The sequence below is a fragment of the Anastrepha obliqua genome, chromosome 1 (assembly GCF_027943255.1).
Source record: "Anastrepha obliqua isolate idAnaObli1 chromosome 1, idAnaObli1_1.0, whole genome shotgun sequence".
In the NCBI taxonomy this organism is placed as follows: Eukaryota; Metazoa; Arthropoda; class Insecta; order Diptera; family Tephritidae; genus Anastrepha; species Anastrepha obliqua.
This window is the reverse complement of record NC_072892.1, coordinates 72,027,373-72,040,920: the sequence shown is the minus strand read 5'-3', so window position 1 is coordinate 72,040,920 and position 13,548 is coordinate 72,027,373. Positions and strand designations below refer to the sequence as shown.

The 13,548-nt window shown below is 33.2% G+C and overlaps 1 protein-coding gene across 1 annotated transcript in view; it reads left to right on the top strand.

Annotated features, from left to right (window-relative positions):
* Nucleotides 1-11,610, top strand: part of LOC129236385 (chromatin-remodeling ATPase INO80) — a 132,013-nt gene extending 120,403 nt beyond the window's left edge. Inside the window, exons 15-16 of the mRNA XM_054870743.1 lie at nt 3,897-4,076; nt 10,029-11,610. Of these exons, the coding sequence (XP_054726718.1) occupies nt 3,897-4,076; nt 10,029-10,372 (524 nt within the window). The 3' untranslated portion in view covers nt 10,373-11,610. The remainder of the gene's footprint in view (nt 1-3,896; nt 4,077-10,028) is intronic.
* Nucleotides 11,611-13,548: the final 1,938 nt, after the last annotated feature.

Below are 13,548 nucleotides of genomic sequence, written 5' to 3'. Positions count from 1 at the left end.
TAATGAAAGAGTTTGTAGAGGCTTGACAACTGGTGCTGGTGGGTAAGTTGCTGGTACTTTGCAGCTGGGAGGGTCTGCATGGATTGAGCACGCCACAGTCGCATGCCGTTGCAAACGCCGATTTATTTACGTAATTTTTACAGTTAACTTGCAATTACACACATGCTAGTCATATATGAGTATCATTACATTCATATACAAAAAAAGGCGAAAATTGAAAACCATTCGAAATGCAGTAGTAGTCAGCCAGTCTCAGTGGGTTGGCGCTCACTTGAACATTGAACATGAACTTTCGAGGCACAAAAACAGTAAATTCACTAACAGTAGCTGTCTGCTGGGAAGTTGGCAGTTAGATTTTTTACGGCCAGTTGAATATTTAAAATTGATGAAAGCATTTAAATACAGATCGATAAGTGTGTACTTGAACAAGTATTTGTGATTTTGAAGTAGAGAAAGTGTGCAGCGTTGATGACTAACGAATTTCTTATGAAAATGAGTGAGAAAATTTACAGAGAAATTAAAAGAGGTTAAAATCCATTTGAAGAACTATCAAAGTTTGGACGAAAATTAACTTTATATACTGGTGTATGACAAGCGAAAGTTTTTCATTAATGAAACTTCATGAATTATTTACACAGCATTAACTTATTATATACCAATGCATTCATTCATCAAAATTTCCATTAACAGCAATGACCTGCTCGACTCGGGTGCAGACACGATTGACCATAACGGTATTAATTGCAGCCTTGAGAGAAAAAAAGGTATTATGAGGATGCTTACTGGTTTCAAGCGCAATTACGCCCCATACGTAGTAATGCAGGGGATTAAGGTCGGGAGTTAGGCGGCTATAAGTCCGGTATTATGTGGTCATGGAACTTTTCAGCCATCCAATCTTGTGTCGCCATCACTTTTTGTGAAATAGCATAATCTTGCTGAAAGATATATGTATATCAATCTAGGGTTTCACTACTGTCTCTAGAACCTCACAACACCTAAAACCCTAACAGTGGCTGGAAATTTTGTGTGCATAGGATTGGAACATAGCCATCTGTCATTTTGGTAATTTCTACGGTTGATCTTTTGGTTTTGGTAAACAATTTTTTCAGGGTATTAGTTTTGTTTAGAAAACGTTTTTATCGAATAACTTGCTGTTCTCGTGTTTGCTCCGATATAAACTGTCGTCTGCGCATAACGTAGGATTTATACTAGAGATCTCCATGGAAAACTCGACGGATAAGACACTCAAAAACTTTAAACTCCCTCGCAAGGGACCTCATTGATTTTGAAGGGTCCTCCTCAATGATCGCTCGCACTTATTGAGCAGAATTGGGCAGATTGCAACGTTTCCCGTGGTTTTTGCGTTTTGTAACAGATTGAATATCGCCGCCTGAAGCTTCCAATTCACTTAAGAAAATTAGAGATAGCGATGATAATTGCATGACTCTTCATTTCTTGAGTTAAATTTTATCTGAAAAGTAAATGTTTTCCGGAAATGGTTTCCATATATGTGCATGCCCTCAACCACCGTATGCGCCCTATATACATATATATATTAGGGCGGGTCGATTTAAAAATCGCTCATTGCTCTGTGAAAATCGTATTTTAGGGATCACAATAAGAAACTTTGCCTAAGGAACCATACCTCTAAAACGAATTCTGATGTCCCCCAATTTAAAAATATCACCATTTTTGGCCTTTACATGGCTATGTTTTTTCTTTATTTTTATTTATTTATAATAATATTTATTATAATATTTATTTATAATAATATCTATTTTTTCTCTTAAGAAATTCATTTAGTCAGAACATATGTAAATGAAAAAATTAATTTAAGTGAGTTATAGAAAAGAAACTGAAAAGTTCGACCCAAATTGGGGGACATCAGAATTCGTTTTAGAAGTATGGTTCCTTCGGCAAACTTCCTTATTTTGATTCCTAGAATATGATTTTCACAGAGCAATGGGCGATTTTTTTGCCTCCCCACAAATCGACCCGGCCTAATATATATACATATAAGTAAGTGGCGCTTATACCCGTTTTAGGTGTTTGGCCGAGCTCTTCCTCCTATGTATGGGATGCCTCTTGATTTTTCCACAGCTTTTTTCATTGCAGGTAGACACAGAGATTTTGTCATTGTTTTCAGAGTAGCAACCGCCATTAGAAACAACTTTCTTTATCAATTGAAGTTTCGTGCCTGGGGTTTCGAACCTGTGCACTTCCGAATTGTAGTCTCGCACCAAAGCATCATTCAGTCAGTTACGAGTAAACTCTTATATTGTGTCTTCCGTAACTCATATTAAAGTTGTCCTAAAAATATTTGTCGAACATTTCTATCTCCAAATGTCCTACTTAAAAGACATTTTTCGTCTTTTTAAAATCAGGTAGAATTGACCTTCGAAAAGGGTCCACAAAATTCATCCTCATGAAATTCTACTATAGAAGATTAATGACAATATCTCTATCAGAAGTCGACTTATAATACTTTTACATGCAATAAAAAGACTTCTGTGACAGAAATTTGGAAACTTGGCTTTGTGTAAAGAACGTCAGTCTCTGGACGTTCGACAGATTTGACTGGCTTTGGTGTTTATTGATGGCTAAATTTGAGAGCAGTGTGCCTTTATGAGATTTATGAGCAACAGCTCTATTCAATATGGCGCACCCAACATGGAGAATGAAAAACGTTAGTCCTTTCAAGAGTATTTTTTCTTAACGGACAGATTTATTTGATATATCGATTCCTGAAGAGTCGTTGAACTCAAAACGGATATTGGAATTACGTTTAAAAATTCGTATATAGTTTGCAATTCCAATTGCAGATATGAGTTCAGCGACCCTGTAGACCCGAGGTATTGAGGTATCAAAGAAATATGTAAATTTCAAGAAATTGGAATCAAATTAGTCGCTATGATTTTCTAATGAATAGCTTATGTATTTACTATTTTAAGTGTTCATAAATAAATGTTCAGAAATATTATGCGACCCACATGAAAGACACATTTTTGTTTGGTAAATTTCTCCTCAAACGAAAAAGTGTTGCTAAAAACTGTATTTCCTTCAGTAGTAATCGGCAAATCATCTGTGACCATCAGTTGCTTTTGATTTTTGAATTTCTAAATTTTTACATTTTCCATTAATTTCTTTAGACCAGCATTAATTACGTTCCAGATAGGTCTATTCATCAAACAAAAGTTGATTTACTTCCTTCGTCCTTTATTTTATGTGTTTTTTATACGCGCCTTTGTGTCCTCGTCGCTAGTAATTTAGATTAATCGCTTCTAACAACGGACAACTTTTTTTCTTTTCAACTCATGTCATTTGAAATATCTACGACGCGCCCAATTTGGACGTGTGTCCATTGCATTTTTCCACATTTTTCGCCTCCATTAACAACCGCTCTTCCATTTTTAATTACCACAACAGCAATTTTTTATTGCTCGATATACGCGTGCACGCATACGAACCAAAAGGCGTCGAAATGTACTCGAACTTAAGGACACCATGTGGTTTTGTGTTTTTCCGATCAATTTATTACAATCCGCCTCGCGTTGAAGCAATTGTTGTAATTAAAAAATAGAGAACTCTCGTATAACAATTTAGTCGGATAAATTGACTCTTTTTTTTGTTACCCTCTGTAATTGGTCTGTTCTTTAATTGTCCCTTTTACGCTCTTCCCCCCGCCTCGGCCGGCTGTCAACTTTTAATTGCATGCAAAGTCACATATGCTTTTGTGTTATTAAAATTCGAAAATCGTTTGTATGTATTTCCATATGTTTTGAAGGAAATCTTTTATAGCTTATGGATGCTTGCCTTCGCTGAATTTTTTTTCTTTTCATTTATTGTCGGTCATATATGTATATTAATTTCCCAATCTGTTTTTGTATCTCTTTCAGCCCTATTTGGTGACTATGGCAATATTGGACGAATTCGACGACGCCATCATCCGCGCGGCACGAAGCGTGGTCGTCCACGTGGCAGTACTAGGCGTGGCGGTGGTAATGGCACATTGGGTCGTTCGCTCTCCTCGCCGGGTAATGGAAATGTAACAACGCCCGCAACGCCAGGTGGAGAAGGTAGGTTATCGTTGTTTAAAGGCAAGAAAAACAAAAACTTATTGCGGGAGATCTGCTTACATATTCAAAGTTTTTGTAGTTTTCATAATAAACGGATTTTCAGTTAAGTATTTGGTGATGAGTGCATAATTAAAAATACACTAGCAAGATGAAAACCTATGATATATACATAAAGGTAATAGTACTGTGGGCTCGTGTTTAAAACAATCTTTATGGATGATGTAGAGAATGCAATAGGTGTTATAACGGGCACTGCACTATTGGCACCCTAGCCTGTTGAATGGATGTACCTCACAACGACTTCTGCGAGAGTTGTGGCGATGAAGAACAAATTGAGTCGGTACAGCACCTCATCTGTGAATAAACTGCACTTTAAAGAAGTCGAAAAATCGAAATTTTTTCGAAATTCAATATTTCAAAAAGTGTATTTTTTTTTGTAACTTTTTTCAAACCAAGAGGACACCTCAAACTTCAATTGAGCTTAATGCCCAGTAGCTAAAATGAGTTGTTTTTGAGTAATGAATTTTTGAGTAAAAAACCTGTTTTGCACTTTTTGTTTTTTGCAAAATAAAAAATGTTGAACTACTTTTTTGCAATTGTTTCTACATTAAGCCGTCGTGTAAGTAATGACGATCCTTTTGAACCCAGCATCATTCAAATCGGTTCATTTTTAACTAAGTTATGAGCATTTAAAAAAATATAATTAAAAAAAAAATCGATTTTGAGCCGAAAAACAAAATTGCCGATAAATCTTGAAAACAAAATTTTTCGGCGAACAAAAAAATACGTGACTCATTATTTAGACCAGAGAGCAACGTATTTGAGTTCCATCGAAATCGAAGAACATGACCCGAATAGTCCGGTTGAATTGAAATGGAAAACATCAATATTTTTTGCTTTACGATGGGAAAGCGCTTTCTTCAATTTTCATTTAAAGCAGTGCAAATTTTGAATGGAATTTCGAGCTTTTTAGCAAAATAAAATTTGAGCCGTAGCATCAGACTCGCGATGAGACTCAGACTCCAATTAGAAATGCGAGACATTCTTCTAAACATTTTTGTTGTTGATTTTTTTGCATTTGAGAAGACGAACAGAAATATTGGATAATGAGGATGAATATTTGGCAAGAAAAGCAAATGATAATTAAATTTCAGAATGGTTGAAATCCAGCTACGCTTCGTACTCTTGTTTTGCATATTCATCAGTTAATATCCCACACTTTAAACGGAATACGCTTCGCATCATTTGAAGGTATCAAAACGTCAATACGTTCTTGGCCTAAATAGACGAGAAGTTCTATTGCGCTCTCCTAAAGACAGACACAATTTTGTAGCTAAAAATCCATTACAATATAGCATTAAATCAATCGTGATTTTTAGATTTTTCACTTACTGTAAAATATTTTCACCCGAATTTTTTTTTCCACATCTCAAATCTCTTCGATTTTATTTTGGCCCATCCCCTTAAAAAATGTAGGAAAAGTATAAAGTATTTCCACTTCAATCCAATTTACCTCAGAATCACGTTTTAACGCCGCTTATGTCTTTTGATACGCTTGAAATTTACTAAACTGCCTCTTATTAAGATATCCAAATCTGTCTGCGTTTTTGTGTTAAATTTTTTTTAAATAAATTTTCCTTAATTATACAACTTCCGTAATTTTTTTTAATCCTTACTTCCCCTTACTTCGAAATATGTGGCTTGCTTCCAGCATTTCCGCTGCTCCTTTGCATGCCCGCGTTGCCGCACTTTAGCTGCACTTAAGTGTGCGCATAAGTGGCACTTTAGTTAATGAGTCACACACAACCGCTCCACGGCAAAGCAGGAGGCATTTCGAGCTCTCCTACCAAATAAATAAAATTCTTAACCAGCTGAAGTAAGTATTGTTTGAATTGAAAGGTGGTTAAATATTAAGTATGAAGGGTGGAATAATACGTGACAATTTTCACAGTTTTTTTGTGAACTCATACTTATGGAAAATAATTGTAATGGATATCGCAATCTACGATGCTTCCCTTCTCCTTATCTAAGCAAATCAAAGCAAATATTTGCTTTCAGATTTTAGATAATGCAATTTTTTCAGAGAGAACTCGTTCAAAACATTGTTGCAGGCGCTGTCAGAGTGATAGAATTCATTAAAAAAAAATATATAATAAAATGAAATGAAATAAAAATAAAACAAAAATAATTGAATTATAAAAAAGATCGATTAAAAAGAATAAAATAAAGTAAAATAAAAAAGAAGATAAAAAAACAATAAAGAAGAAAAACAATAAACTGTACAAAAAAAAAAAATACATCAGACAAATAAAAAAAAAATTAAATATAAGAAATATAAATTGAACCAAAATAAAATAAAATAAAATTAAAAAAACAAAAACAATTTTTAAATTAAATAAACACAAAACCGTAAAAAAAAATTTAAATAAAAAATAAATAAATAATTAGCGCGTACACTTCTTTTAGGTGTTTGGCCGAGTTCCTCTTCTTGGCGTGCGCCTTGATGTTGGATTTACAGTTATATATACACTCGGAGGCTTGCCGTTGCCTGCCGAGGAGCGACTGCTATTAGAAAAGCGGAGACTCGAACCTAGTCCGCACCAACCCTTTCTACTACGGCGGCCGCCATAGTGCCATAACAAAGTGATGCAATTTATTTTAAAGTAAAAAAATTTACTTGAACTACATATTGTAAATAACAAATTAATAAAATTCAAAAAAAAAAAAACATTTAAAAAACATAAAATAAAATAAAATTAAATTAAACAATAATAAAAGCAAATCAAACGGAACAAAAAACAAAAACGAAATAAGAAACTGTAAGAAAAACAATGAACTGTAATAAAATAAGATAAACAAATTACAAAATTAAAAAAACAAAAAAAAAATATAATAAATAAGAAAAAATATATTTAAAACGAAGCAAAATGAAATAAAATATAATTCAAAAATTAAACAAAAAGCTTTATAAAATTAATTTACTTAAAATCAGTTGAACAAAATAAAACGATTTAAAAAACAAATAAAATGTTTTATACACAATAAAAATTATGTAATAAAATAATACAAAACAAAATAATATAAAATAAAAAAAAATTAAATTGAAAAATAATAAAATCAAATATAAAAATATATATATGGTAATATAGGGTGGTTAAGTTTCAAGAGCCGGTGTTGATATTGAATAAAATACATTTTTTTTTAGGAAATTATTGTCATTTCTCCTTATTATGACAATATTGGTATGGCTCATTTACGTATGGAACAAAATATCGGCACACCTCCATACGATGGTCTAAATTTTCGATGACGCTGAAGCATAATTGAGGTTCTATGCCGTTAATGTGACGAATTATCTCATCCTTTAGCTCTTGAATTGTTGCTGGCTTATCGACGTACACATTTTCTTTCAAATAACCCCAAAGAATGAAGTCCAACGTTTAGGTGTGGTTCACATTCAACATCGGCCTTTTAAATTTAACCACCCTTTATATAGTAGGTATATATGTATATACAATAAAAAATATTTACATAAAAAATAATTAATTAAAAAAAATTAAATAAGAAAAAAATAAAATGAAAAAATTAATGGCATAAATAAATCTTTTTTTTTTAATAACAAATGAAAAATATAAAAAAATAAACAAATAAATAATAAAAACAATACAGATCAAATAAATATAAAATAAAACAAAACAAAAAAAACATGAGAAAGAAAAACATATAAAAATAATATAAGATAATAAAACTTTGGAAATATTATATGTTAGCTTCACATGGAAAATCATAGCATAACATGCATTGGCATAACATGGCGTGCACAAAATTAGCAAGTTAAGTATAGGGTTATTCAATAGGTGCGCTTCAACTTTTTTCCGATAGGGAGGGCGAACGACACAATATTTTTTATTTTTCGCTTGTCATTTGTAAACTTCATTAGTATACATTTCATCATGGAACGCTACACACTTGAGCAACGATTGCAAATCGTGCAAATTTTTTTGAAAATAATCGTTCTGTTGCTGCTACTTTAAGAGCATTACGGCCATTTTACGGTCCATTTAACAAGCCGTCCCGTTTTGGGGTTATGTGAAGTCATTGGTCTACAGTAACAAGCCGGCGACGATTTGTGAGCTCAGAGCCAATATTGAACGCGAAATTGCTGGAATTTCGGCCGATTTATGCAAAAGAGTGGTCGAAAATTGGGTTCAACGATTGGACTTCGTAAAACGTGCACGCGGTGGTCATGCAAAAGAAATCGAATTTCATACTTAAATGTATATGTTCAAACTCGATAATAAAAAAAAATTAGTTAAAAAAGTCAAACCGTTTGTATTTTATTCAAAAAAGTTCAAAAGTTGAAGCGCTCTTACTGAATAACCCTATAGTTAATAAATCCTTATATAAATAAATAAGGTAAAAAAGAAAAATAATAAAATAATAAAATGCAACGGAACATCACATAGGATAAAATAATCAACATATGTAACATAATTAAGTAAAATTAAATAATTTATAATACTCTTATTTTCTGCTCATTTAACATAACATCACATGGCAAATTATGGCATAGCACAACATAGGATAACATAACAAAACGTTTATACATACACAACTAAATAAAATTAAATAAAGTAAAATATACCTAATTTCGATTAAAAATATTTTTTTTGAGATTTCATTCCGGAAAATCAGTAAGTCTAATAGTTTGCCCTTTCTTCAAAACACGTCCGGTTGATGCTATAATATTAATCACTTTGATATGTAAAGCAGCCTTGAGCCGTCACAATAGCTCCCGAAGCCGCTGCCATTTACATTTACCGAGTTGCATAGAGTTAGTTGCAACTTCGATTGACGTGTGGCACATGCCGTTCCACATCGGAGAAAATAAAAGCAAGAAGCTAATTTCGTATGCAGACATACACGCTGCCGCACTTCCGCTTTTTCCGTGCGTGATTTGTCAACACCGCCAGTTGTTAGCAGCGGCATCATTAGCGGCTCTTTTGTTCAACACCCGCCGCGTGCAGACGCAGCCTACTATTTAACATGTCTTGCGATATTGTTTTTTAAATTATGCCATGTTGCAACATGGATTTTTTGACATTCAGTGCGCTCGTCGACAATTCACGCAATTTTTGGGCAGAAAAACCTTGAAATCAATGCCGCGTTGTTGGCTGTTATTACTGTCCTTGAAAAGGCAGACAGATCCATTTACTTGGTATGCGCTGAGTGAATAGTCACGCACATACCTACATATGTATGCATGGAAGTGGCACAGCTTGCAGTCCTTTAGGCAATGAGGGGGAGCGTCGCCATCATTTATTCGTAAGCCGCTTAGTGCAATTAGCATTGATGTAAGCGCATTGTCGGCTTGTAGCATTATGGTACGTGCTATTGGGTCAATGGCGGAAATTACCACAAATTATTCAGTATTTGCAAAAAGGATATTGATGTAGTCGCTGCCCGCATGTAGGAGAGAACCACTTGAAGTGAATTGAATGGAAATAATATAATAAATTGAAATAGCGGGACCAAGAACCACAGACGTTATTTCTTTCATTTTCTAAATTTAAATGGACTAAGTTAGGCATCACAACTATTTCTGTGGAAACACGTTTAAAATCAGTTAGAGTCGAACTTTCTGTGCCACGAATAGGTTATGTAAGTAGTATCTATATACATAGAAGTCTTATCAGAATTACAAGGATAGACCAGGCGAATAAAATTTTAACAATTGGAGGGCCGAAAATGACATTTATTTATTTCGAGCTGTAAAGCATTTGTCCTGGGTAGAAACTGTTCATTACCGCAATAGACTATCTAATAAATTATATCATATCACTTTTTTATTATATCTAATTATCCATTTTAAAAATATTATTACTCTTCCCTTTCCAAATAAAAACAATAACAACTTATACATACGTATCTCTCTACTTTTGCTTCTAACAGACTCTCTCACCAATTTGGGCGTTGCCGAGTCCAGTTTCACTACCACCGTGCCCACACCGATGAAACGCGGTCCTGGACGTCCCCGCCTCAAGACCGTCGGCCCAGCATACCAGGGCACACGTGGCGCGCCGCGCACTCGCAAACCCATCGGACCACTCGTAGTGCCACTCGGCCACAGTCCTGGCGCCACACCACTTTCGCGCAGTCCGGCAGTTAGTCGCGCGCCAAGTCCAAGCTTTTCGGAACGCAGCAATTACAGTGCAACGGGCGTAACGATTGGCACACCACAAGCCAGTGGCAGTGGAGCTGCTGTACGAGACGTTGGTGGAGGGGCAGATAATTAGTTTTAATAAATAAAAATAATATCCTATGATTTGAATAATTTATTTAAACTGTCACTTAAACATTTTTTTTGTTTCTTCTCCTTTCTTTAATAACTCAAGATTACTGATATTTGTGCTTTTAGTATTTTAAGCCCAAAATTGTTCATTATGCATTGTTCGTTGTTTTAAGTGGAAAATTGAAAACAGTTTTGCATAAATTGTACGTATGTGTGCATATGCGTATATGTATGTGTATACATATAGTGCATAATAATGAGTTTGTATTGTAATAAGATTAAAATAATGTAACTTAGTTTGTAAGCACTCATAGACCTTGAAATAGAATTCACGCTATTTAAATCTGTGGGTTTTTGACAAAACAGCATATATCGACTTAGCACCTTCTTTCTGTCAGGTACTAAATTACTGGGTTCTAATGCAAAATTTAAGCTACTGATCTTTCGCAGTTGCAGTTAAAGAATCTACGTTAATACAAGTTTTCATAAAATATAGGCACACATTCACAATATATTACACATACATATATACATATGAATGAAAAAGCTGCTAAAGTGAAATAAGTTGTTTTCGCAAAAGTTCACAGATGTTTGCAATTTTGTGAAACCACATGAATTCATTAATTTTTTATTACTCATACAACTTTTTTACAACTTCCATAACAGTTTACTTTTAGTTACAAGGCTTTATTTTATAATATATCTCTTTGGCATATAGTAAGTATGTATTAATTTGTATAGATTTTATTTCCCATGCGGCAGCTCTAAATAATATCTTATTTTATATTAAAAAAGGATATATGAAAAATATTCATTACAGTAATCTTCAATACTTCTATATAAATGCACTTGCCACACCATTTAGTGGAGTTTGTATGTATTTTTCACCTAGTTTGAAAACTTTTGTTTTCTATTTTTTGTTGTAAATCGTGAAAGGAGATTCATAAAATCAGGGTAAACACTTTTTAAGGTAGTTCCACTTTGAAATTCGAAACAGAAACTACATTTATCCAGAAAATATTAGAAAGCATACCCGAAATATTTAGTTTCCAATGCCAGTTGAATCTTATCTTATATAGAAGTACAAGATTGCAGGATTTGATCAAGAACTGAAAGTTCGAAAGAGTAAATACCGAATAGCCTAACTACGAGAAACATATCGAAAAAAAAAAATAAATCTAGGCTCGAATGGCAGTAAACAAAGTGAAATCAATATCTGATTTATGTTTATTTGACAATTAAGGGGGGAGCCTGGTTTATGAGGTCTAAAAATTGCATCTCTTTGCGATTTTTTTTTAAGGAAAAAATTAATTTACCACTGCAAAGTTTTTCTATCTTTTAATGAACATTTAAAAAGTATAACAAATTTTTGTACTGGTTAAAATAAGTTGAAAAAAATGTTTAACATAGAAATTAGTAGAGCGCTGCAACGCTGGAGTTTCCAACTGGCGTACAAGATACAGCTCATAATACTGAAGGGAACAAGCTATGATTCATTTCAAAAGGTGCATTAGTTTTTTTTCATTCATGGTCGCCAATTCAAAGAAATCATAAAAATGAAAAGTCGAGAAAAGAAGATAAAGTTTGTACTATAGCTGTCCGGTCTCAGCGTAACTACCTAACGCTCGCCTACCTTTGGCTTTGTATCTACGGAAATATTGAGAATTAGGCTCTGTAACTTTGTGTGAATATTCTGAAATATATTAGGAATCGCTTAAAACGAAAAAAAAAAATATTTTTTTGACCTTATAAACCAGGCTCCCCTCTTAAGACGTAAACAATCCACATATTTGTTCACATTAACCCTCTTTTGGCTTTTTTCTTGCATGCTATGATGAACTACATGAGCTAGAAATGCACATAAATAAATTTATATACATATAAATACATACTTACATATATAGGTATGTACATATTAAGGCCAAGAATTGATCAGTACTCTTCATTTGATGAAATCTCCGTTAGCATCGTCTTTTGGGATTTTAATGTTTAATTTCATTTGATTGGAAGGGCAGGGCGCAGAAACGCAACCAGGGAAGGCGGGAAGACTGGCATATGAGAGGAAGGCTCTTGCATTTGCACGCTGAGCTGAGCGTTAGGCCGCATAAACCCATTCATATTAATAATTGCACCATGGGACAAAATTTAAGGATATATTTCAAGGCCGGTAGTAGTATTTGAGCAAAAACAACTTTAGCGCAAAAACAGCCTTTCAGATTACAAGACCTTAAGATTGCAGAAAAGGTTTTTTTTTATATATTTAATATATTTGTTAAACATTTAAATCAAAAGTGCATTAAAAATACATGCGATGATAAAGTATGTAATATAAAGTTGTAATTATTTATTTATTTACAAATGAATTATAATTATAAATAATTCAATAACAGATAATGTAATGCCGTGCAAAAATATTTGAATAAAAGAGATACCATGTTTTCATTAACACATCGTTTTTGTATATGAGATGTTTTTTTTAAAGATACCATTTCTTCTTGAACACTTCTTTGTTGTTGATTTTTTTTCAATTTTTTTTTAAGCTCGGAATTTTTATTCTATGAAGCTTCAACCCACAAATCGCAATTTGAAACAAGATTTTTTACTATTTTATCATCAATAAATTGAAAATTTATTATTTATTTTCAGTACAACACAGCGATACTATTTTTAGATCTAAATTATAAAATGTATTATAGCGGGCGTTTTCCAAACGGTATGTTTACAATGTAAAAGTATCACGTCGATACTGTATAAATACCGTATCTATACAGTGCATCAGTAAAATATTGATACTTTGTAAAGTTACGCATCGCAACCCTATTGACGTTTTGGAACATTTTATTTATTTTGAATATTATTAGAAAAATTAAAATTAAATATTAAATAAAATTGTCTTTTAATGATAAAAACAATTTCAATAAAACTTACCTTTCTTCGTTTTCTGCATTTTTGCCTTTGTACATGTACACTAGGCCGGGTCGATTTGTGGGGAGGCAAAAAAATCGTCCATTACTCTGTGAAAATCGTATTCTAGGGATCAAAATAAGAAACTTTGCCGAAGGAACCATATCTCTAAAACGAATTCTGATGTCCCCCAATTTGGGTCGAACTTTTAGTGTCTTTTCTATAACTCACTTAAATTAATTTTTTCATTTACATATGTTCTGACTAAATAAATTT